Source organism: Pristiophorus japonicus, chromosome 21 (genome assembly GCF_044704955.1).
Source record: "Pristiophorus japonicus isolate sPriJap1 chromosome 21, sPriJap1.hap1, whole genome shotgun sequence".
NCBI lineage: Eukaryota > Metazoa > Chordata > Chondrichthyes > Pristiophoridae > Pristiophorus > Pristiophorus japonicus.
Window position 1 is genome coordinate 91,906,174 of NC_091997.1, and position 24,800 is coordinate 91,930,973.

General features: G+C 49.2%; 1 protein-coding gene across 2 annotated transcripts in view; it reads right to left on the reverse strand.

Moving 5' to 3' along the window:
- The window catches only part of ca12 (carbonic anhydrase XII), a 74,798-nt gene that overhangs the window by 23,346 nt on the left and 26,652 nt on the right, over positions 1–24,800 (reverse strand). For both annotated transcript variants that reach the window (XM_070865220.1, XM_070865218.1), the window contains exons 5-8: positions 15,064–15,159; positions 14,912–14,975; positions 10,533–10,690; positions 3,869–3,992 (exon numbers count right to left, since the gene is read on the reverse strand). In XM_070865220.1, the coding sequence (XP_070721321.1) occupies positions 3,869–3,992; positions 10,533–10,690; positions 14,912–14,975; positions 15,064–15,159 (442 nt within the window). The remainder of the gene's footprint in view (positions 1–3,868; positions 3,993–10,532; positions 10,691–14,911; positions 14,976–15,063; positions 15,160–24,800) is intronic.

The window sequence follows — 24,800 nt, forward strand, 5'->3', positions numbered from 1 at the left end:
GAGGGTCTAGTAAGAAGGAGGAACCGAGGGAAATCCTTATTAGTCGGGAAATTGTGTTGGGGAAATTGATGGGATTGAAGGCCGATAAATCTCCAGTGCCTGATGGACTGTATCCCAGAGTACTTAAGGAGGTGGCCTTGGAAATAGCGGATGCATTGACAGTCATTTTCCAACATTCCATAGACTCTGGATCAGTTCCTATCGAGTGGAGGGTAGCCAATGTAACCCCACTTTTTAAAAAAAGAAGGGAGAGAGAAAACAGGGAATTATAGATCGGTCAGCCTGACATCAGTAGTGGGTAAAATGATGGAATCAATTATTAAGGATGTCATAGCAGCGCATTTGGAAAGAGGTGACATGATAGATCCAAGTCAGCATGGATTTGTGAAAGGGAAATCATGCTTGACAAATCTTCTGGAATTTTTTGAGGATGTTTCCAGTAGAGTGGACAAAGGAGAACCAGTTGATGTGGTATATTTGGACTTTCAGAAGGCTTTCGACAAGGTCCCACACAAGAGATTAATGTGCAAAGTTAAAGCACATGGGATTGGGGGTAGTGTGCTGACATGGATTGAGAACTGGTTGACAGACAGGAAGCAAAGAGTAGGAGTAAATGGGGATTTTTCAGAATGGCAGGCAGTGACTAGTGGGGTATCGCAAGGTTCTGTGCTGGGGCCCCAGCTGTTTACATTGTACATTAATGATTTGGACGAGGGGATTAAATGTAGTATCTCCAAATTTGCGGATGACACTAAGTTGGGTGGCAGTGTGAGCTGCGAGGAGGATGCTATGAGGCTGCAGAGTGACTTGGATAGGTTAGGTGAGTGGGCAAATGCATGGCAGATGACGTATAATGTGGATAAATGTGAGGTTATCCACTTTGGTCAACTGGGCTTGTATTCACTGGAGTTCAGAAGGATGAGAGGGGATCTCATAGAAACGTTTAAAATTCTGACGGGTTTAGACAGGTTAGATGCAGGAAGAATGTTCCCAATGTTGGGGAAGTCCAGAACCAGGGGTCACAGTCTAAGGATAAGGGGTAAGCCATTTAGGACTGAGATGAGGAGAAACTTCTTCACCCAGAGAGTGGTGAACCTGTGGAATTCTCTACCACAGAAAGTTGTTGAGGTCAATTCACTAAATATATTTAAAAAGGAGTTAGATATAGTCCTTACTACTAGGGGGATCAAGGAGTAAGGCGAGAAAGCAGGAATGGGGTACTGAGGTTGCATGTTCAGCCATTAACTCATTGAATGGCGGTGTAGACTCGAAGGGCCGAATGGCCTACTCCTGCACCTATTTTCTATGTTTCTATGAGTGCTGCACTGTCGGAGGGTCAGTACTGAGGGAGCACCATACTGTCGGAGGGGCAGTACTGAGGGAGCACCGCACTGTCAGAGTGGCAGTACTGAGGGAGCCCTGCACTGTCGTACGCTGTCTTTCAGATGAGATGTTAAACCGAGGCCCTGTCTGCTCTCTCAGATGGACGTAAAAGATCCCACTGCACAATTTTGAAGAAGTTCTCCTGGGGCCAACATAGGATCAGCTGATCATCCCGCTGCTGTTCGTGGGATCTTGCTGTGTGCAGATTGGCTACAAAGCGCTCTGGGACGTCCCGAGGTGGTGAAAAGACGGACTATAAATGCAAGCGCTTTCTTTCTTCGTGGTCTCGGTGTGGGGATCTCGGAGTGGGGGCTACGGCTGGAATTTAACTGCACGTTGAGCAAGGTATTGCAATGGGCCTGTGAGGAATCAGACAAACAGGCCGACAGGACTCGGTGTTAAATGGAGTTCCATGCCACTTGGGAGGGAGAGGTTGGTGAAGCTCAGTGTGCGAGTGATGCAATGGGTTTTTTAGGTCAAACAACAAGTTTGTAAAACTTATACTTAGAAACTGGCACCATCTCCCTTTGAATAGAGAAACAAGAAAGGGAAGTGATCTTTGAAAAACTCCAATGACAGGCTCCCTCACTAACCACAGTCATGCTCTGTTGTCTCATTTGCATGCCATGTAACCTTGGATTTCCCCCTTGCCCCAGAATTTCCTGTATGACTGCATTCAGTGATAATCCTAAACTGTGGGCTGGAATAGTTTTAGTGGGTGTGGGTGATACTGAGAAGGTAACAGGTACTTCCTTTCCTCATTGTGCCGAGAGATTCAAGGGGTTCAACATGCACTGTGGGACAAGAGCCAAAAGCAGGTCAGACCCACAGGTTTCACCTCCCTCAGGAAGGTTAATCACCCAGTTGGCTTGTTATAATCCAGCAGCTTCCACGGTCGCTCTTCTTGTGCAAAGCTCAAATTATCACATTTAATGAATTCAGTTTCATAACACACAACTCCCTGCCCCACAAAATCTTGGCTGACACTCCAGTGCAGAACTGAGGGAGCGCTGCACTGTCGGAGGGGTAGTACTGAGGGAGCGCCGCACTGTCGGAGGGGCAGTACTGAGGGAGTGCCGCACTGTCGGAAAGGCAGTACTGAGGGGGTGCTGCACTGTCGGAGGGACAGTACTGAGGGAGCGCCGCACTGTCGGAGGGACAGTACTGAGAGTGCGCTGCACTGTCGGAGGGACAGTACTGAGAGTGCGCTGCACTGTCGGAGGGGCAGTACTGAGGGAGTGCCGCACTGTCGGAGGGACAGTACTGAGGGAGCGCCGCACTGTCGGAGGGACAGTACTGAGAGTGCGCTGCACTGTTGGAGGGGCAGTACCGAGGGAGCGCCACACTGTCGGAGGGGCAGTACTGAGGGAGCGCCGCACTGTCGGAGGGGCAGTACTGAGGGAGCACCGCACTGTCGGAGGTGCTGCCTTTCGGATGAAACTTTAAACTGAGGCCCCGTCTTGGGTGGACGCATAGGATCCCACGGGACTATTTGGAAGAAGAGCAGCTGAGTTCTCCCCAGTGTTCTGGGGGTTAATATTTATCCCTCAACCAACATTACTAAAAAAAGATTATCTGGATCATTATCACAGTGCTGTTTGTAGGAGCTTGCTGTGCGCAAATTAACTGCCGCATATCCTACATCATTATCATCATTGACGCTCCCACAAACGAGGATGACTTGCTTCCACAAGAGTTCACAGATGTTTCAATGAAGGACCCGATGTTCCAGGTCCTGAACTCCAATTGAAGGGTGGAAGATGCCTGTGTGTGGATTTTTTTAACGTGTGGTGGCCGTTGCACACCAGCCACCACACGGGCTTGACAGAGCTAGGTCTTGGTCCAGTGGCAAGGGTTAACCAGGACGACTGGAGACTTGCTCAGCTGCATGGGCCTAGTGCGCACACATCGCAGTGTGGGCTGGCCCATGCTGCCCCTGGGCCCTCACCTCTTTTGGGCCCCGTACCCTCATTCGCATACCATCGCCCACAATGTTCCAGAGCCCCGCGCTCCAGCTCTATTTATAACCCATATCCTACATTACAGCAGTGAATACACTTGAAAAAGTATCTTAAACCTAAGAAAAAAATCAAGAAAGTGACACCGTTATATCAGTGCTTTGCATCAGGGTATCTGACCTGTGACCCCTGGCTCAGTCCTGCTTGTGCCTGTCTTTTGTATCTGTCACCTATTGGATTCCAGCTCCTCCACAACCTTCCTCCCCACCTCCCTTCGACATTACTCACCATGTTCCCTTGGGAAAACACATTGCGTCATTCACCTCCTCAAATAACTCAATAGTCACCACACTGACTTTACAGCTAATGGCGTACTTCATTTTATGTCACTGTTGCAATGAGAGAGACACAGCAGACAATTTGTGCACAGCAAGCTCCCACACACAGCAGCGACACTGGCCCGATCATGTGTTGATAGTGCCTTCGATTGGTTGCCTGAGGTGCAGAGTTTGTCCAACAATGCTCACCTTCACGGAACGAGATGAACACTTCTCTCTCCCCGAGCTGCTGCACGTGCCTGTAATTGTTCACCATCTCCCTGCGATTTTCGTCCGCCTGCGAGAAGTACAAGTCCTTTTCCAACTCCAACAGCTGGCGACAGAGAAAAACAGCTCCAGTTACAGACACACTGTGCCAAAACCGTCCTTGACCGTAAGCTTCTGGTGGGACGCATGCGGGAGGGAGCCTTGCCTGTTGGGAGCAGTAAGACTGGAGGATGATGTTCAAGAGGACTGATGTCCTATCTTCTGCTCCACTTAAATCATTCCCAAGACTCGCCGCTTAACTTCCTTCCCAGACTAATGACCCGGCTCATTTTCCTGGATCTCTGGTGCTGGGTGGAGGGGGGGATGGAGTGGGAGGAGGAGGGGTGGCACAGTGCCTGAGGGAGCGATGGCTGCTGGGGGTGTCGGCCTCCACGCTCGCACCCAGCGCTCTCAGGCGGCAGGGTCCGAGGGGGCAGGGGACCAAGCACACAGAGGGCCCAGCAGGAGAAGTACTGTTTCTCGTTGGCAGGGGCCGGGCATATCATCACCATAGCGACCGAAGGCTCCAGAGCCTGTATATCGCAGGCCTCTCAGGCTCCCAGGAACAATTGACCTTCGACCTCCATTTTGCGTCACATGCTGGCGTCGCCATGGTGCAAATAATGAGGAATGTACCGTGTGACATATTCCCGATCATTTGCACCACATGGTAATGTATCCGCCCTTGTATCAGGATCCCTACCCTGTTATCAGGGACAATTTTTGGTTGTCCGTTTTTTTTTTAAACTGTTGCTGGTTCTCTAGATTAGCTCAGTGGGCAGCACCCTCCCCTCGGAGGCAGAAGGTTGTGGGCTCAAGTCCCACTCCAGGGACTCAAGCACAAATCTAGGCTGACACTCCAGTGCAGTGCTGAGGGAGTGCTGCATTGTCGGAGGTGCTGTCTTTCGGATGATTCGTTGAACTATCTGCTCTCTCAGGTGGATGTAAAAGATCCCATGGCACTATTTGAACAGGAGCAGGGAAGTTATCCCCAGTATCCTGCTCAATCAACACCACCAAAAACAGATTATCTGGTCACTATCACATTGCTGTGTGTGGGAGCTTGCTGTGCGCAAATTGGCTGCTGCGTTTCCCACATTACAACAGTGACTACACTCCAAAACAGTACGTAATTGGCTGTAAAACGCTTTGGGATGTCCTGAGGCTGTGAAAGAGGAGAGTCTTTCATTCTGCTTTTATTCGGTGCCCAAAAGGACATCTGGTTGGAGAGGGCGAGGCGGCAAATCCCGAGAGGGCAGTCTCACCGCCAGACTCTACGATGTGGATATTAACCAGAGGGCGGCCTGGGGGCCTGGTCTCCACCCCTCCCCCCCGAGGGTCTGGTCTGGGGAAGGGAGGGGGGGAGTGGGTGGGGGAAGAGGATGAGGGAGTAGGAAAGGGAGAAGGTGTGGGAGGGAGGGCTGGGGGAGTGGGGTAGGGAGGGGTGGGGTGGAAGGGGGTGAGGTAGTGGGAGGGGCTGGAGGTGGTGTTGTGAGGGGTGGGGGCGGGAGGGGCTGGGGCCAAGCCTTTTGTTTGCACCTTGATCTGTAAACAGTCCCTCATTGTGTCTAGATTATTCAATCGGACACTTCAGGCCCAATGACATGTGGTTGCCATGGTGAGAAGGGATGAATTTGCCATCCCCAAGAGCTGGACCAACAAAAGAAGGTTCTGCCGCTCGGCCGGTGTATCTTCGGCAGAAACCCTCCCTGGTCATAACAGGCAGACCCCGCAGGATCGCTGTACAGTGAGACATAGCCCTCCAACCTTTGAGTGGAAGGAGCGATTGTACTTGTGGGCTTGTTGAAGGGATGATGTAACACTAGGCTCTCAGTCTCCTCTTCAGCCCGGTGACCTTTGCAACAAATGAGAATCTTCCAACAACCTCACAGAGAATATTTCGACAATCGTTCTTTTCATAGAATCACTGAACAGCATTGCACACTGGGCGCTTGGGCCCATTGTGTCTGCCCCCCACCCCCCGCCAAAGCAATCCAGTCAGTCCCACTCCTCCGCTCTCTCCCCCTCCCCGGCCATTTTTTCCCCTTCATGAATTTATCCAATTCCCTTGCACTGAAGGATTTGAGGCTTGTGTGTCTGTCTCTGTACAGTAATCCTGGGAGGAGGGAGAAGTGTAACCGATACACCATCCTTGTGCTAATGCAGTGATTCTGGAGTCCCAATGGCTGGAGATTAACAAGCTTCCCTTGGCTTTGATTATCGGGTAGTTCTGATCCCACCCTTCCAGTGCAGACCCAGGCTTGAAATTGGGCCTACTGTGTTAAATGGGGGAGAAGATAAAATCACAGCGTGGCTGCCCCATTTCCCTACTCAGCACTCACTATAAGGGCGGCTCCGTGCTGGGAGGGCAGGAGTGTGGAATTCTGTCTCAGTTGCCTAGTACAGAGACTGTGACTGGGAACATCGAATGTGATTCAGTCCACTGCACTAATACCGAGGATCACTGATGGTTTCGATAGACTTGCGTCACTTGACAAATGAGATCTTGACAAGGGGGATAGAATTGAAAAGTAGAGAAGCTATGCTCAACCTGTATCGAACCTCAGTTAGACTGCACTTGGAGCAATGTGTCAGCATCATAGGCAGTCCCTCGGAATCGAGAAAGACTTGCTCCACTCTAAAAATGAGTTCTTAGGTGGCTGAACAGTCCAATACTAGAACCACAGTCCCTGTCACAGGTGGGACAGATAGTCATTGAGGGTAAGGGAGGATGGGACTGGTTTGCCGCACACTCCTTCCGCTGCCTGCGCTTGCTTTCTGCATGCTCTCGGCAATGAGACTCGAGGTGCTCAGCGCCCTCCCGGATGCACTTCCTCCACTTAGGGCGGTCTTTGGCCAGGGACTCCCAGGTGTCAGTGGGGATGTTGCACTTCATCAAGGAGGCTTTGAGGGTGTTCTTGTAATGTTTCCTCTGCCCACCTTTGGCTCATTTGCCGTTAAGGAGTTCCGAGTAGAGCGCTTGCTTTGGGAGTCTTGTGTCAGGCATGCGAACAATGTGGCCAGCCTAACGAAGCTGATCAAGTGTGGTCAGTGCTTCAATGCTGGGGATGTTGGCCTGGTCGAGGACGCTAACGTTGGTGCGTCTGTCCTCCCAGGGGATTTGCAAGATCTTGCGGAGCACTGTGTACAGTTCTGGTCGCCTTATTATAAAAAGGATATAGAAGGATGATATCAGAACTGTGATGTTTACATAGCGAGAAAGGATGAACAGGTTGGGTCTCTTTTCTCTTGAAAGAAGGCTGAGGGGTGAGCTAATAAAAGTCTTCAAAATCATGAAAAGTTTTGATAGAGTGGATACAAAGAGAATGTTTCCACTTGTGGGGAAGAGCATAACTAGAGGCCATCAATAAAAGATAGTCACCAGAAATCCATGGGGAATTCAGAAGAAACTTCTTTACCCAGAGAGTGGTGAGAATGTGGAACTCGCTGCCACAGGGAGGGGTTGAAGCAAATAGTATCGATGCATTTAAGGGGAGGCTAGATAAGCATATGGGGGAGAAGGGAATAGAGGGTTATGCTGATAGATTTAGGTGGGGAAAGGCAGGAGGAGGCTCGAGTGGAGCATAAACGCCGGCCTGGACTGGTTGGGCCAAATGGCCTGTTTCTGTGCCATATATCCGATGTAATCCTGTGAATATGAAGGGCATTGTCTATGTTTAATAGTGTTGGTTACACACAACCTTTGAATGAACTACAGCTGAATATCAAGCAATTTGCCCAGCTGATCAGATGGATTAACAAGTCACCAAAACCAAATGTGAGCCAGAGTGTTAATCAAATCGATAGAAGAGTTGAGCTGTTCATGAGATGTAGGCTTCGCTAGCAAGGCCTGTATTTATTGTCCATCCCTAACTGCACTTGAGGTGGTGGTGAGCCACCTTATACAACTGAGTGTCTCGTTGGGCCATTTCAGAGGGCAGTTAAGAGTCAACCACATTGCTGTGGGCTGGAGTCACATATAGGCCAGACCGGGTAAGGGCAGCAGATTTCCCTCCCTAAAGGACATTAGTGAACCAGATGGGTTTTTATGACATTCCAGTAGTTTCATGGTCACCATTACCGATACTAGCTATAAATTCCAGATTTATTTAATTATCTGAATTTAAATTCCCCAGCAGCTGAGGTGGGATTTGAACTCATGTCCCCAAATCAATAATCCTGGATTACTGGTCCAGTAACATAACCACTATGCTACTGTACGGGTCGGAGAATTTTGCCGACAGTACAGTCATCCAATCTTCAACTCGGCTTGTTGTCCTCATTGTTCACTCTGCCACCTGTTACTCCCGATTACTCTGTGTGTAAGGCCCCGGTCAGTCTGTTACTCCCAATTACTCTGTGTATAGGGCCCCGCTCAGGCTGTTACTCCCGATTACTCCATGTGTAAGGCCCCGTTCAGGCTGTTACTCCCGATTACTGTGTGTGTAAGGCCCCGCTCAGTCTGTTACTCCCGATTACTCTGTGTGTAAGGCCCCGGTCAGGCTGTTACTCCCGATTACACTGTGTATAGGGCCACACTCAGGATGTTACTCCCCATTACTGTGTGTGTAAGGCCCCGCTCAGTCTGTTACTCCCGATTACTGTGTGTGTAAGGCCCCGCTCAGGCTGTTACTCCTGATTACTGTGTGTGTAAGGCCCCGCTCAGGCTGTTACTCCCGATTACTCCATGTGTAAGGCCCCGCTCAGGCTGTTACTCCCGATTACACTGTGTATAGGGCCACACTCAGGATGTTACTCCCCATTACTGTGTGTGTAAGGCCCCGCTCAGTCTGCTAATCCCGATTACTCTAAGGCCCACTCAGTCTGTTACTCCCAATTACTCTGTGTGTAAGGCCCCGGTCAGGTTGTTACTCCCGATTACTCCGTGTGTGTGTAAGGCCCTGCTCAGTCTGCTACTCCCGATTACTCTAAGACCCGCTCAGTCTGTTACTCCCGATTACTCCATGTGTAGGGCCTCTCTCAAGCTGTTACTCCCGATTACTGTGTGTGTAAGGCCCTGCTCAGTCTACTACTCCCGATTACTCTAAGACCCACTCAGTCTGTTACTCCCGATTATTCTGTGTGTAGTGCCCCGCTCAGGCTGTTACTCCCGATTACTCTGTGTGTAAGGCCCCTCTCAGGCTGTTACTCCCGATTACTGTGTGTGTAAGGCCCCGCTCAGGCTGTTACTCCCGATTACTCCATGTGTAAGGCCCCGGTCAGGCTGTTACTCCCGATTACACTGTGTATAGGGCCACACTCAGGATGTTACTCCCCATTACTGTGTGTGTAAGGCCCCGCTCAGTCTGCTAATCCCGATTACTCTAAGGCCCACTCAGTCTGTTACTCCCGATTACTCTGTGTGTAAGGCCCCGGTCAGGTTGTTACTCCCGATTACTCCGTGTGTGTGTAAGGCCCTGCTCAGTCTGCTACTCCCGATTACTCTAAGACCCGCTCAGTCTGTTACTCCCGATTACTCCGTGTGTAGGGCCTCTCTCAAGCTGTTACTCCCGATTACTGTGTAAGGCCCTGCTCAGTCTACTACTCCCGATTACTCTAAGACCCACTCAGTCTGTTACTCCCGATTATTCTGTGTGTAGTGCCCCGCTCAGGCTGTTACTCCCGATTACTCTGTGTGTAAGGCCCCTCTCAGGCTGTTACTCCCGATTACTGTGTGTGTAAGGCCCCGCTCAGGCTGTTACTCCCAATTACTCCATGTGTAAGGCCCCGGTCAGGCTGTTACTCCCGATTACACTGTGTATAGGGCCACACTCAGGATGTTACTCCCCATTACTGTGTGTGTAAGGCCCCGCTCAGTCTGCTAATCCCGATTACTCTAAGGCCCACTCAGTCTGTTACTCCCGATTACTCTGTGTGTAAGGCCCCGGTCAGGTTGTTACTCCCGATTACTCCATGTGTGTGTAAGGCCCTGCTCAGTCTGCTACTCCCGATTACTCTAAGACCCGCTCAGTCTGTTACTCCCGATTACTCCATGTGTAGGGCCTCTCTCAAGCTGTTACTCCCGATTACTGTGTGTGTAAGGCCCTGCTCAGTCTACTACTCCCGATTACTCTAAGACCCACTCAGTCTGTTACTCCCGATTATTCTGTGTGTAGTGCCCCGCTCAGGCTGTTACTCCCGATTACTCTGTGTGTAAGGCCCCTCTCAGGCTGTTACTCCCGATTACTGTGTGTGTAAGGCCCCGCTCAGGCTGTTACTCCCAATTACTCTGTATGTAAGGCCCCTCTCAGGCTGTTACTCCCGATTACTGTGTGTGTAAGGCCCCTCTCAGGCTGTTACTCCCGATTACTCTGTGTGTAAGACCTTGCTCAGTCTGCTACTCCTGATTACTCTAAGGCCCTCTCAGTCTGCTACTCCCGATTACTCTGTGTGTAAGGCCCCACTCAGGCTGTTACTCCCGATTACTCTGTATGTAAGGCCCCGCTCAGGCTGTTACTCCCGATTACTCTGTGTGTAAGGCCCCACTAAGGTCAAGGGGAGCGAGAGGAGACCTGCGGAAATCAACTTGTGCATTCGGGTTACGAGAGAAAAGTGGAAATAAATCCGAATCATGAACCATTGCCTTGTGGAACATTCTTGCACCTACCTGTTCATTGGAAATTTGCACAGGTGACCTGAAAACGGTCCATAGCACACTTGAGTAGCAAGGAGGAGTGGTCAAGGAGCCATTGTAGCGGAAGTATTCATCCAGTCGGTGAGGGAGCAAATCATTAATATTGAAACCAGGGAGGTGGATCTCTACACCTGTAAAACACAATGAAGACCTCTCTCAGGAACAGTTGGCAAGCAAACTGAGCGTGGAACTACTACAACAAGCCAGGGGACCAGTTTTGGGGGAGTAGCTTTGGATGGCCCCACTGCCAGTGCGAAGCCTTGCTCGTGGAGCCTGTGGGTCAGAAACCCAGAACTGCCAATGTCCCAGAAACCATCATCATCGTAGGCAGTTCCTTGAAATCGAGGAAGACTTGCTTCCACTCTAAAAGTGAGTTCTCAGGTGACTGAACAGTCCAATATGGGAATTAAAGTCTCTGTCACAGGTGGGACAGATAGTGGTTGGAGAAAAGGCTGGGTGGAAACCGGGGGTGAATGAATTGATGATGGAGCAGGAAGCTCACATCTACACTGAAGTGCTGAAATAAACAGGAAAATAGACAACTTTACAGCCAACGAACTTCATTTGAAGTGCAGTCACTGTTGTAATGTGGGAAACGTGGCAGCCAATTTGCACACAGCAAGCTCCCACAAACAGCCATGTGATAATGACCAGATAACCTGTTTTTTTTTTAAAGTGATGTTGATCGAGGGATAAATATTGGCCAGGTCACCGGGGATAACTCCCCTGCTCTTCTTTGAAATAATGCTGCACTATTGAACATGACATCCAAAAGATGTAAGCTCCGACAGTGCAGCACTCCCTCGGCACACCTGTAATCCAGGTTTGGCTGCGGTTTGTTAGCTTGGCTCAACTTGCAGCACTCTCACTTGGAGTATTGAATGCCCCAGGCCATTTGGATAGACAGTCGAGGTTGTCACTTCAGTGCAGTACCGAGGGAGCTCGGTGTTGCCGTGACTGTGTCCTTTGGATGGTGCTGGTGTGAAAGAACCCACGGCACTATTCCAAGAGCAGGAGGTGTCCTGGCCAACATTCCTCCCTCAACCAGTATCACAAAAACAATTAACATTAAACTGTTTGTGGGATTTTGCTGTGTGAAAAATGTGTTTACCTGCAAAACCAGATTGTTCTGTAGTCACTGAATGTGAAGTGCTTTGAGATGAGTTATAGTCCTCTCTAAATTTATCTTATATTTTTACAATAGTAATTTTATTGTTGTTCTGCTCATGTTCCAGACTGTCTACAATTGTTTCATTCATCGTAACTTACCTGCAGTCTTGCTGAGCTCTGCCTTAGGCTCAGTATTTGTAGCTCAGAGCACAGCTTGTGCAACACTGGCTGCAGCACGAGCTCCCCTGTCCTCCTGTCTCTGATTCCATAGCTTCCATTTTTCCGATCCCATTTTCACCATCCCTTGATCTTGTCTCTTGGCATCACTCTAGTCCGGACAGGCCAAGGATTCTAGCTCGAGCCCGGACAGGCCAGGGATTCCAGCTCTAGCCCGGACAGGCCAAGGATTCAAGCTCCAGCCCGGACAGGCCAGGGATTCCAGCTCTAGCCCGGACAGGCCAGGGATTCCAGCTCTAGCCCGGACAGGCCAGGGATTCCAGCTCCAGCTCGAACAGGCCAGGGATTCCAGCTCTAGCCCGGACAGGCCAAGGATTCCAGCTCTAGCCCAGACAGGCCAGGGATTCCAGCTCTAGCCCGGACAGGCTAAGGATTCAAGCTCTAGCCCGGACAGGCCAGGGATTCCAGCTCTAGCCCGGACAGGCCAAGGATTCAAGCTCTAGCCCGGACAGGCCAGGGATTCCAGCTCTAGCCCGGACAGGCCAGGGATTCCAGCTCTAGCCCGGACAGGCCAGGGATTGCAGCTCTAGCCCGGACAGGCCAAGGATTCAAGCTCTAGCCGGACAGGCCAGGGATTCTAGCTCTAGCCCAGACAGGCCAGGGATTTTAGCTCTAGCCCGGACAGGCCAGGGATTCCAGCTCTAGCCCGGACAGGCCAAGGATTCAAGCTCTAGCCCGGACAGGCCAGGGATTCTAGCTCTAGCCCAGACAGGCCAGGGATTTTAGCTCTAGCCCGGACAGGCCAGGGATTTCATCTCTAGCCCGGACAGGCCAGGGATTCTAGCTCTAGCCCGGACAGGCCAGGGATTCCAGCTCTAGCCCGGACAGGCCAGGGATTCCAGCTCTAGCCCGGACAGGCCAGGGATTCTAGCTCTAGCCCGGACAGGCCAGGGATTCTAGCTCTAGCCCGGACAGGCCAAGGATTCAAGCTCCAGCCCGGACAGGCCAGGGATTCTAGCTCTAGCCCGGACAGGCCAGGGATTCTAGCTCTAGCCCGGACAGGCCAGGGATTCCAGCTCCAGCCCGGACAGGCCAGGGATTCCAGCTCTAGCCCGGACAGGCCAGGGATTCCAGCTCTAGCCCGGACAGGCCAGTGATTCCAGCTCTAGCCCGGACAGGCCAGGGATTCCAGCTCTAGCCCGGACAGGTCAGGGATTCCAGTTCTAGCCCGGACAGGCCAGGGATTCCAGCTCCAGCCCGGACAGGCCAGGGATTCTAGCTCTAGCCCGGACAGGCCAGGGATTCCAGCTCCAGCCCGGACAGGCCAGGGATTCCAGCTCTAGCCCAGACAGGCCAGGGATTCCAGCTCTAGCCCGGACAGGCCAGGGATTCTAGCTCTAGCCCGGACAGGCCAGGGATTCTAGCTCCAGCCCTGAGCCATCGTTGTATCCACTGCTGCTTTTCCCGGATCAGTAATGCAAACGGCCTGCTCTTCTCTCGCCCGATGACCCAAGGTCCAACACATTCCCCACCTGCTCTACTGCCTTGCTCCTGACTCCTTTTCAATCTTTCAACAACCTTTCCTTAGATCTCCACTTGCCAACATTATTAATTACTCCCTCTCAACAATAACTTGCATAGATATAGGGGAGACATTAGGGCCGGTCAACAAGTTTTAAAGAGGGTAGTATAGGAAGAGAGGCGGCGAGTTGTTGAGGTTTAGGAAGGGAATTCCAGAGCTTAGGGCCTAGGCAGCTGAAGGCATGGCCAGTGATGGTGGGGTGAAGCGAATGGGGGGGGGGGGGGGGGCGGGGGGGATGGACAAGTGGCCAGATTTGGAGGATGGCAAGAGTACTGGAGGGTTGTAGGGCTGGAGCAGGTTACAGAGATAGGGAGGGGTGTAGGGCTAGAGGAGGTTACAGAGATAGGGAGGGTTGTGGGGCTGGAGGAGGTTACAGAGATAGGGAGGGATGTAGGGGTGGAGGAGGTTACAGAGATAGGGAGGGGTGTAGGGCTGGAGGAGGTTACAGAGATAGGGAGGGGTGTAGGGCTGGAAGGGTTACAGAGATTGGGAGGGTTGTAGGGCTGGAGGAGATTACAGAGATAGGGAGGGGTGTAGGGGTGGAGGAAGATACTGAGATTGAGATGGGGTGAAAAAGCATGGATGAGGGTTTCAGCAGCAGATGGGCTGAGGCAAGGGTGGAGACAGAGACAACATTATGGAGCTGGAAGTGGACAGTCTTGGTGATGGAAAGGATTATAGAGTCAGAATTTAAGCTCAGGGTCAAATAGCATGCTGAGGTTTCGAACAGTGCAGTTTAACCTGAGACAGTGGCAGGGAGGGAGGCGGAGTCAGTGGCTAGGGGAAGGAGTTTGTGACAGGAGCTGAAGGCAATTGCTTTGGTCTTCCCAAAGTTTAATTGGAGGATATTTTGGCTCATCCATACCTTCTGCCACCTCCCAATACCTTCCTCCCAAGCTCCTGCCAGGTGTGAGTTGTGGCTCAGTGGGCAGCACACTCGCTTCTCAGTCAGAAGGTCGTGGGTTCAAGCCCCACTCCAGGGACTTGAGCACATAACTCTAAGCTGACACTCCAGTACAGTGCTGAGGGAGAGCTGCACTGTCAGAGGTGCCATTAAAACCGAGGCCCTGTTTGCTCTCTCAGGTGGATGTAAAAGATCCCATGGCACTATTTCGAAGAAGAGCAGGGGAGTTATCCCCGGTGTCCTGGGGCAATATTTATCCTCAATCAACATAACAAAAACAGATTATCTGGTCATTATCACATTGCTGTGTGTGGGAGCTTGCTGTGCGCAAGTTGGCTGCCGCGTTTCCCACATTACAAAAGTGACTACACTCCAAAAGTACTTCATTGGCTGTAAAGTGCTTTGAGATGTCCAATGGTCGTGAAAGGTGCTATATAAATGCAAGTCTTTCTTTTCTTTTGAGTTTGTGACGTGCCTTGGGCTGCTGAGTTAAAAACTCTATACAAGAGTATGTTACTGAAAAGTAAGCAAAGTATCATTTTATGGGATTCCAATTTATCAAATCGCAGTTCTCCTTACCTTTATATTGAATTTCTTTCAAATGACCGAATATCTGCTCATAAGCAGCATTGAATGACCCAGTCTGAAACAAAGAACAACTGTTAGCTTTAGGAGTAGCCATCATTTGGGCATAATATATGAATGGATACTGAAGAGTTTAAAATCAATACCTCGATGAGAATTCCCAGCACTGCCAGCCCATCGACCTTGTCTTGTGCTGTGGAAATATCTTTGTACTTCTCAGAGTTATAGTGAACAATGTGTAACTAAATGGACAAAGTAAAGGTGAAAGGTCACTGGACCACTCTGTTACCGTGCTCACTGTAATGTATTTGCTTCATGGGTTCGTTGCTTAAGAATTCATAGCAACACATTGCTATTAAAGAACTAGTTGGTTTATTAACAAAGGTTTAACAATCACACTACACATTACCAGTTCATCCACTAGGCTCACAGCTACATACCTCATCGTGGATGACTCAGACCCAACTGGCTGGGGTTTTATTGAGTCTTGTGAACATCACGTGACTGGCTAAGCCACTCACAATGCAACAGCTCTACAAATCTGTGAGCACACTCACGGGTGCACACATTACATTGATAATCTCATTTGTATACATTCATTGGGTTCCATAACACTTCAATACATCCTTTGCTGAAAAATGTATTTCCTTACAATAGCATCCAACAAGTAAGATTTTAGACAGCTTTTCCAAAGTAAAGTGCTATATAAAATGGTACAGACATTCCTTCTCTGCATAGAGAATTTCAACTAACCCTGCTCCTCACTCTCAGTGACAATTTTAAATTGATGGCTCATCATCACTCAGTCCCCAGCCAGATGGGAAGAGCCTTTTCATCCTTTCAAAGCCCTGCCTAGTTTAAAAAAACTCAATTCATTCTCCTCTTGGCCTGCTCTGCTTCAGTGGAAATTGTCCCAGTTTCTCAGGTCTCTGGTTATAACTATAATTTCCCATCGCTGGCGTCATCCTGGTGAACCACATTGTACTTTCTACAATGGCCTGTGATTGCACACAGTATTCTGTGACTTAACCTTTTGTATAAATTTATCATTACTTCTTAACTCTTGTTCTCTATACCCCTATTTATAAAACCCAAAATGGTACTGGCTTTTTTTTTAGTACTTTATCTACCTGCACACACATTTCCAGGGAATTATATACAGGTCTCAAATCTGGCAAACTCGGGACCGAGACCGTGCCGGTTTTTGGATTTTTCCGGATTTCGGACAAGAAAACACCAGAGCGCCCGAAGAACGCACGTATGCTACCGAGACAGACAAAGTACTAATGGTGTCGAGTCGGGCCGGGTCGTGGGTCATTCAGTAAGACTTAGACCAATCGCACGCCATTTAAAACATAGCAGCAAAGCTGATAATTAGTCCGCCTGCCAGTTTTTGTACAGTAATTCCGGATTTTATTTTACTGAATATCAAATGGGATTTTCTCAAAAATGTCCGGTTTTCAGACAATTCCGATTTTCGAACAGCCGGATTTGAGACGTTGTAGCTGTATTTGAACCCCTAGGTGTCTCGGTTCACCCACATCCTTTAGTATCTTCCCATTGTGTATACACTCCTCATTCTTCCTCCCAAAAAGAATCACCTCGCATTCATCCACATTAAGTTGCATCTTCACCCTGTCTGCCCATCCCCTTAACCAGCCTGAAGTCTTTCACAGTCCTCCTCACTGTTTGCGTCACCTTTGAGATTTTTGAGATGGTGCTCAAATCCAAATGATGTGAGTACACCGAGAACAGAAGTAGACCCAGCACTGACCCCTGGGGCACAATGTTGCCTAACTGTTCTCCAGATCTGTTCAATACCAATCTTCCCAAACTCTTCACTGCCCATCAAACAACTTCTCGATCTGTGTTGCTGCACTTCCTCCTACACCTTTCACTCTGCAGTTCATTCCGTGCGAGATAGCCAACACTCTGCAGTGCAGTACAAGAAAAACTTGCGTTTATATCGTGCCTATCACAAACTCGGGATGTTCCAAAGTGCTTCACAGTCAGGAGTACTTTTTGGAGTGTAGTCACTGTTGTAATGTAGGAAACGCGGCAGCCAATTTGTGCACATTATCTGGTGGGATAATGACCAGATCATTTGTTTTTTTAGTGATGTTGATTGAGGGATAAATATTGACCAGGGCATTGGGGATGTTGCCTCTGCTCTTCTTTGAAATAGTGCCATGGGATCTTTTAGAGAGCAGATGGGGCCTTAGTTTAATGTCTCATCTGCACTGCACTGGAGTGTCAGCCAGGATTTTTGTGCTCAAATCTCTGGAGTGGGACTTGAACCTACAACCTTCTGACTCAGAGGTGAGAGCACTACCCACTGAGCCACGGCTGACACATTACACGCAAGATAATCAACGCTCTGCTGTGTGTTATAAAATAACCCTGAGCTCTGAGTTAATCTCTATGTAACACACTTCAGATTATAGTCAATTTTGTACAGCGCTCATGCCTAATTCTTCGCCCTGGGCTCCTGTTGAGTGTGAATCTATAAGGAGCACAGCCTAACAGAATATAACACAATGGGTTATGCTGATTGTAAAATACTGCAGACTGTGTAACCTACTGTATGTTACTGTCAATCCCTTCACAATCTTCAATAATAACCTAAACAATTTGCATTTATGGAGTGCCCTTAACATAGGAAAACGTCTCAAGGTGCTTCACAGAAGCATCATCAGATATAAATTGACACTGAGCCACATAAGGAAATATTACGTCAGATGACCAAAAGCTTGTTCAAAGATGTAGGTTTTAAGGAGCGTCTTAAAGGAGGAGAGAGCTAGAGAAGCGGAGAACTTTGGAGAGGGAATTCCAGAGCTTGGGGCTTATTCAGCCGAAGGCACGACCACCAAGGGTGGATTGAAGGTAGTGGGGATGTACTGAAGGCCAGAGTTGGTGGAACTCAGATCTGGGAGGGTTGTAGGGCTGGAGAAGGTTGGAGAGATAGTGAGGGGCGAGGCTATGGAGGGATCTGAACACAAGAATGAGAATTATTTCGGGTGGTGGATGGGAGGCCGACCAGGAGGGCATAGGAATAGTCGAGTGTGGAGGTAACAACATCACGGAGGAGGGTTTCAGCAGCAGATGGGCTGAGGCAGGTGAAACGGGCAGTATTTGCTCACACGTATGAGAGGTTTTGATAGAATAGATACAGAGACACTGTTTCCACTGGCAGGTGGGTCAGTAACTATAGGACACAGATTTAAGATCATTTGCAACAGAACCAGAGGAGAGATGAGGAGAGGTTTTTTACGCAGCTAGTTGCGATGATCTGGAATGCACTGCCTGAGGTGGAGGGAGATTCAATTGTAACTTTCACTAGGGAATTGGATAAATACTCGAAAAGGAAACAAATTGTCGGGCTACGGGGAAAGAGCACTGAGTGGGACTAATTGGATAGATCTTTCAAAGAGCCGGCACAGGCACGATGGGCCGAATGGCCTCCTTCTGTGCTGCATGATTCTGCGGCTAGGATGCGATACTACAAGCAGCCGGCCTTTGTGATGGAGAGGATATGGGGTTGGAGCTCAGCTCAGGGTCCATAGTTGAACAATGGGCAAGAATTTACAGTTGCAATGACGGCGAAATGCCATCATTAAAACCGACAGCAACTTCTGGCGTCCACACAAGTGCAGTTACACACGGAAATCGAGTAGCTGCTGTCAGTGCACAGGGGGTGCTGTTGCAGGCTTCGCAGATGGAATCAACACAGAATCAGTGATTTGACGTTGACTTCAACTATTTACACATTATTCTCGCTGTAAAAACCCTTGATGAAGTTAAACCTTATTGTATGAGGTGTAACTGAGTATTTAAGAATGGACTAAGTCATAATTACTGCTGAACTACCTCTCTGGCCCTGAAAAATTAATCTTAGATTGTGGAGTCTTATTTCCTCCATTCCATGATAAAAAGTCTGAAGATGTTTAAAATAATAAAAAAATACATTTAAGTTTGTTTATGATATTTAAGATTCTACCTTACTCCCATGTCTATGCCCCAACTTTTGTTTCGCTTTCTGTAAAATTATTAAAAAGTGAATGATAAAACCTGCTTTTTGCTTCCTTGTTTGCTGTCTGTGACACTTCCTCAATGTGATTGGCTGCTCAGTCTGCTGGACTAGTCTGCATCACTGTTGCTGGATGCCATAGATCTACTATAGATGGCGCCAGATGCAATGTCATGTTGGAAAAGGGGAAATCAATGACGCAGAGCCCACTAAAACTCAGGGAAGCTTTCGAGGTCAGCGGTGAGTGTCTCCCCTTTGCTGCTGATTGCAAAATCCGGGGCAATATCTCCCTCGAGACGTCTCTTCTCCAGAGTAAAGAAACTCAGTATCTCCAACCTTCTAGTAGCTCAGATTCGTTAAGCTGGTGAAAGGAGGGGGAAAGAATATCTTTGGGCTCTTTGTCACCCAACCAGCATCGAGTCCTAAACTGGTACTGGAGGGGGGGCGGGGGGAGCGGAGGTGGGAGCCTGGAACCAGGCCTCTGATGCTTTGGGTGCAGATGATCCAAGCAGCTTAATAAAGACAAAGGAGAGGAACGATCTTCTAAAGTGGGCGCTGCTTCTTGATGGCTCTTGTGGCGGTAGGGGCAATTGCAATTGTCCTCACTCAGCTCCGCTGGATTAGGGAGGGGAATGTCAGCCATGTTTTTCACTCCTTGTTGCTTCCCTGCTGGAAGTGCATGCTTGTGGATATCAGGCGCTACCTCCTGGTGGAATATACTGCCAAACTGCCAAAAGCTCACGTCTGAAATAACGGCCACTTGGGCAAGACCCTGCCTGCGGTGGCAGTGTGTTCCAGCAGGGAGTCAAACCGTTCGGGAGCAGAGTGCTGAGGGAGTAACACCGGGAAAAGAATAATTGCGTGCTATGTATCAGATACATTCCGGCGGGACTAAATATTAGGCCGTGCTGGTCAATGTTCACTCTCATTTTTTGGGGGGTACGGAGTCCCTTTAACTGGCTGTGCGGGCCATTCAGATTTTTGCACCCGAGTGGTTTCATGCATTGAAGATCCGGTGAGCAGCCTGCACGGGACCTCCAGACTTCTGTGTGGCCACACAGCTTAATGAGAAAGTTGGTGTGAGCTACATTTTTCTAAACCAATCACACAGCATTAATATACAAATGCCCTCTACTTATATTCCAAAGATTCAGTTTTACATAAATCAAGATAGCATCACTAAGACAGTCGGAGCGGAACATGAGCTTAGGGCAACAGACGCTCCAATTTAGCCCTGATTTAGAGTCTGTTCCAAAGGAACTAGCTGTTCCTGCTGCTCAGTTTGTGTGTGCAATTTAGAGATGCTCCCTGAGCAATCAGTGTCTGACATTGCCTCAGTGAGCTGATGGGTTGAAGTGGCCAAACACAGGCAGGCTGCAGATGTCACGCATTGAGCCGAGCTGGCTGTCTGAGTGTCCGGTGTCGCTTTAAACCTCTTCATGCAGACTTGGATTTCAAAGCACCAATAAAGCAAATTGAAAATTACAAGATCACTCGGTGATTAGTGGTGTAGCTCTCTATTGCGGAAGAGGACAATTTGACAGCACAGAGCTGGAGGGCCCCGAGACTCAGAGTACAGCACTGTCCTGTGAACAGTTTGGGCAGTGATTACCCAACCATCCCAGGAGGAAGCTGCTTTCATTATACTCCATGCCCACCTCAAACCTCACTCCCTCCATCACAGACTTCAGTCACACATTGCTCGACCTCTCTGTGTCTGTGCACACGATACTCTCTGCTTCCTGCACCCAGCCTTTCAACCCTCGCTTCGCTTCCAGTGGCTGATAGCTTCTTGTCAGGGACCCACTCACCTCTGGGGATAGAGAGGGGATAGAGAGAGAGGGGAGAGGGAGAGGGAGAGAAAAAGGAGAGGGAGAGGGAGAGAAAGGGAAGAGGGAATGGAGAGAGAGGGGGAGAGAGCACATGTCTGACGGTGAGAATTTTTGACAGTGCATGTGTAACTGTGAGCACCCGAGAGTCTGGTCCTTACTGTGTTAAAGAATTAAGAGTAAAACCAAAATTACCGCGTTCATAGTTCAAAAAGGTCACAGGGATAAGGTCAATAGTTTCAGGCACAGGTCAAAGGGTGCGCAGGGCTGGGGGTGCACTGGGTGCAGGGCCTAAGAACATAAGAATTAGGAGCAGGAGTAGGCCATTCGGCCCCTCGAGCCTACTCCACCATTCAATGAGATCATAGCCGATAGTCTACCTCAACACTTTCCCGCCCGATCCCCATATCCCTCGATTCTCTTAATATCCAAAAATCTATCGATCTCTGTCTTGAATATACTCAAAGACTGAGCCTCCACAGCCCTCTGGGGTAGAGAGTTCCAGAGGTTCACAACCCTCTGAGTGAAGAAATTCCTCCTCATCTCGGTCCTAAATGGCCGACCCCTTATCCTGAGACTGTGACCCCTGGTTCTCGACTCTCCAGCCAGGGGAAACATCCTCCTGCATCTACTCTGACAAGCCCTGTAAGAATTGTGTATGTTTCAATGAGATCACCTCTCATTCTTCTAAACGATAGAGAATATAGGCCTACTCTCTGTTTTCTACCCATTAACCAATCCTTAATCCATGCTAGTATATTATCCCAATCCCATGAGCCCTAATTCTGTTTAATAACCTCTTGTATGGCACCTTAATCAATGTCTTCTGAGAATCCAAATACCCTACATCCACTGGTTCCCCCTTATCCTGCTATTTACAACCTCAAAAAACTCTAACAGATTTGTCAAACATGATTTCTCTTTTATTATTATTTTCTAAGTGCCCCGTTACCACGTCCTTAATAATACATTCTAGCTTTTTACCGACTACTGATATCAGGCTAACTGGTCTGTAGTTCCCCATTTTCTCTTTCCCTCCTTTTTTAAATAGCGGGGTTACATTAGCTCCCTTCCAATCTGCGGGAACTGTTCTTCCAAAATGTCATAGATTCTAGATGACAACCAATGCATCCACAATCTCGATAGGCACCTCTTTCAAAACCCTAGGATGTAAGCCATCAGGTCCAGTTGATTTATTGGCTTTCAGTCCCATTAATTTCTCCAGTACCATTTTTTTTACTAATACTAATTACTTTCAGTTCCTCATTCTCGCTAGACCCTTGGTTTCCACTATTTCCGTGAGGTTTTTTGCGTCTTCTTCCGTGAAGACAGACACAACATATTTGTTTAATTTCTCTGCCATTTCCTTATTCCCCATTATAATTCCTCCTCTCCCAGCCTGTAAGGGACCCACATTTACTTTTACTAATCTTTCTTTTACATACCTATTAAAGCTTTTACAGTCTGTTTTTATGTCTCTCGCTAGTTTACTCTCAGATTCTATTTTCCCTTTCTTTATTGATTTCTTGGTCCTTCTTTGCGGAATTCTAAATTCCTCCTAATCCTCAGGCTTAGTGCTCTTTTTGGCAACATTATAAACCTTTTCCTTTGATCTAATACTATCTTTAACTTCTCGTTAGCCATGGTTGGACCACCATTCCTGTGTGGTTTTTGTGCATTAAAGGAATAAACGTTTGTTGTAAATTATGTATTAATTCTTTAAATGCTAGCCATTGCTTGTCTACCATCATACCTTTTAATGTAGTTTCTCAATCTATCTTAGCCAACTCTCCCCTCATACCTACATAGTGTGCTTTGTTTAGATTTAAGACCCTAGTTTCAGATTTAATTAAATCACTTTCAAACTCAATATAAAATTCCATCATATCATCCCAGAGCTGCAGACCCACACCAAGAGCCCAGAAGCCCTCAAAGGTATTTCGGGCTAGGGAGTGGAGAGCATTCTGCTGATGGATGAGGTTTCTTTCTGGCTGGGTGAGCCAGCTCATTACTTAAACCGGTACGAGTCAGATCTAATCCGCTTCCATTCATTTAACAAGAAACTGCTTCTGGCAATGGCTGACCTGTCAGAAACAATCAGCACCCAATGTAACAAACAGCAACTTCCAAAGCTCAGTGTTTGTTTAATCCCACCCTGATTCATTGTCCCAGGACAGCCGTGCTTGGTTCTGTCTCCCAGCTCTCATTGTCCAGGAACAGCTGTGCTCCGTCCTGTCTCCCAGCTCTCATTGTCCAGGGACAGCCGGGCTCGGTCCTGTCTCCCAGCTGCCTGTTGGGAATGCAGAGGTTACCGCACAGTGTTACCCCCGATTATACAGCTTGCCGGATAAGCCTTGAATACCATCAATCGGGAATGGAGTGCAGGATCAGGTGGGAATGGGGTGCATGGAATGTGGGATCAGGATCAGGTGGGAATGGGGTGCAGAGAGTGTAGGATCAGGATCAGGTGGGAATAAGGTGCAGGGAGAGTGGGATCAGGAATAATAGGGAATGGGGTGCAGGGAGTGTGTGATCAGGATCAGGTGGGAATGGGGTGCAGGGAGAGTGGGATCAGGATCAGTCGGGAATGGGGTGCAGGGAGCATGGGATCAGGATCAGTCGGGAATGGGGTGCAAGGAGAGTGGGATCAGTCGGGAATGGGGTGCAACGAGTGTGGGATCAGGATCGGGATGTGGCTGCAGGGAGTCCTGTCGGACCGGTGTACCTGCACACCTGGATGAGGCACCTCTCCCACGTGGTTAATGGAATCACTGTGTGATTAACGATGTGAGTTGCACTAATGGGGCCGACACGCCCTGTCGTTTCTAGTTTCGATGTGTGGCCCCTTTAATGGGCTGTGCGGCCCACTCAAATATTGGCGCCTGTGCAGTTTGTTCCATGTAAAGGCCGGCGAGTGGCCTGCGTGGGATCCCCAGACCGCTGTGCGACCCCGCAGTTTAGCAGAAGTGTTGGAACCGTGCAGTCCCATGCTTGCCTTTGCAATGCTGACCAAGTGAGCACATGATCCAGCATCACTGCATTCATGGTTGACACAGGAGGATGTGGTCGTGCACATGTTTTCTGTGCTCTTAAATAGTTTCAATGTGAGACAGAGATGAGAGGGTGTGGTTGAGAGGGGAGCAGTACATGTATTCTTCCCAAAGTCTACATACAAAGGGCTGGTGCCACAACCCCCGACACAGGATAGCACAGACACCCCATGCCCTTTCCACGTCCCGTGCCGGCTCCCTGTTGAGAGAGCAGCATCCCAGAATCAGCCTCTTGGGATGGCAGTCGTGGCTCAGTGGGCAGCACCCTCGCCTCTGAGTCAGACGGTTGTGGGTTCAAGTCCCACTCCAGGGGCTTGAGCACAAAAATCTAGGCTGACACTCCAGTGCAGTGCTGAGGGAGTGCTGCACTGTTGGAGGTCTTTCAGATGAGACATTAAACCGAGGCCCCGTCTGCTCTCTCAGGTGGACGTAAATGATCCCGTGGCACTATTTCAAAGAAGAGCAGGGGAGTTATCCCCGGTGTCCTGGCCAATATTTATCCTGCTTTCCAGTCAGTCATAGTCGGTCCTTCGAAAGAGGCTGACTTGTTTCCACGCCAAAAAGGGATGAGTTCACAGGTGTTTCAATGAAGGACCTAATATTCCAGATCCCCAACTATATCCTGAAGGGTGGAAGATGCCTGTGTGTGGATTTTTTTAACGTGGAATGGCCGTTGCACACCAGCCACCACACGGGCTTGACAGAGCTAGGTCTAGGTCCAGCGGCAAGGGTTAACCAAGATGACTGGAGACCTGCTCCGCTGCACAGACCTAGGGTGCACACATATCGCAGTGTGGGCTGGCCCGTGCTGCCCCTGGGCCCCGATCACATCCCTCCACAGTCTCTCGCTGTTCCTGTTCTATCTGCCCACGCTCCAATCACCGACCTGGGCCTTGATGACATCACTTCGCCTCCTTTGCCCTCCTGCACCAGCTCGCACTGCTCCCTGGAGTGGCCTCCACACTGCTCCCCGGGGC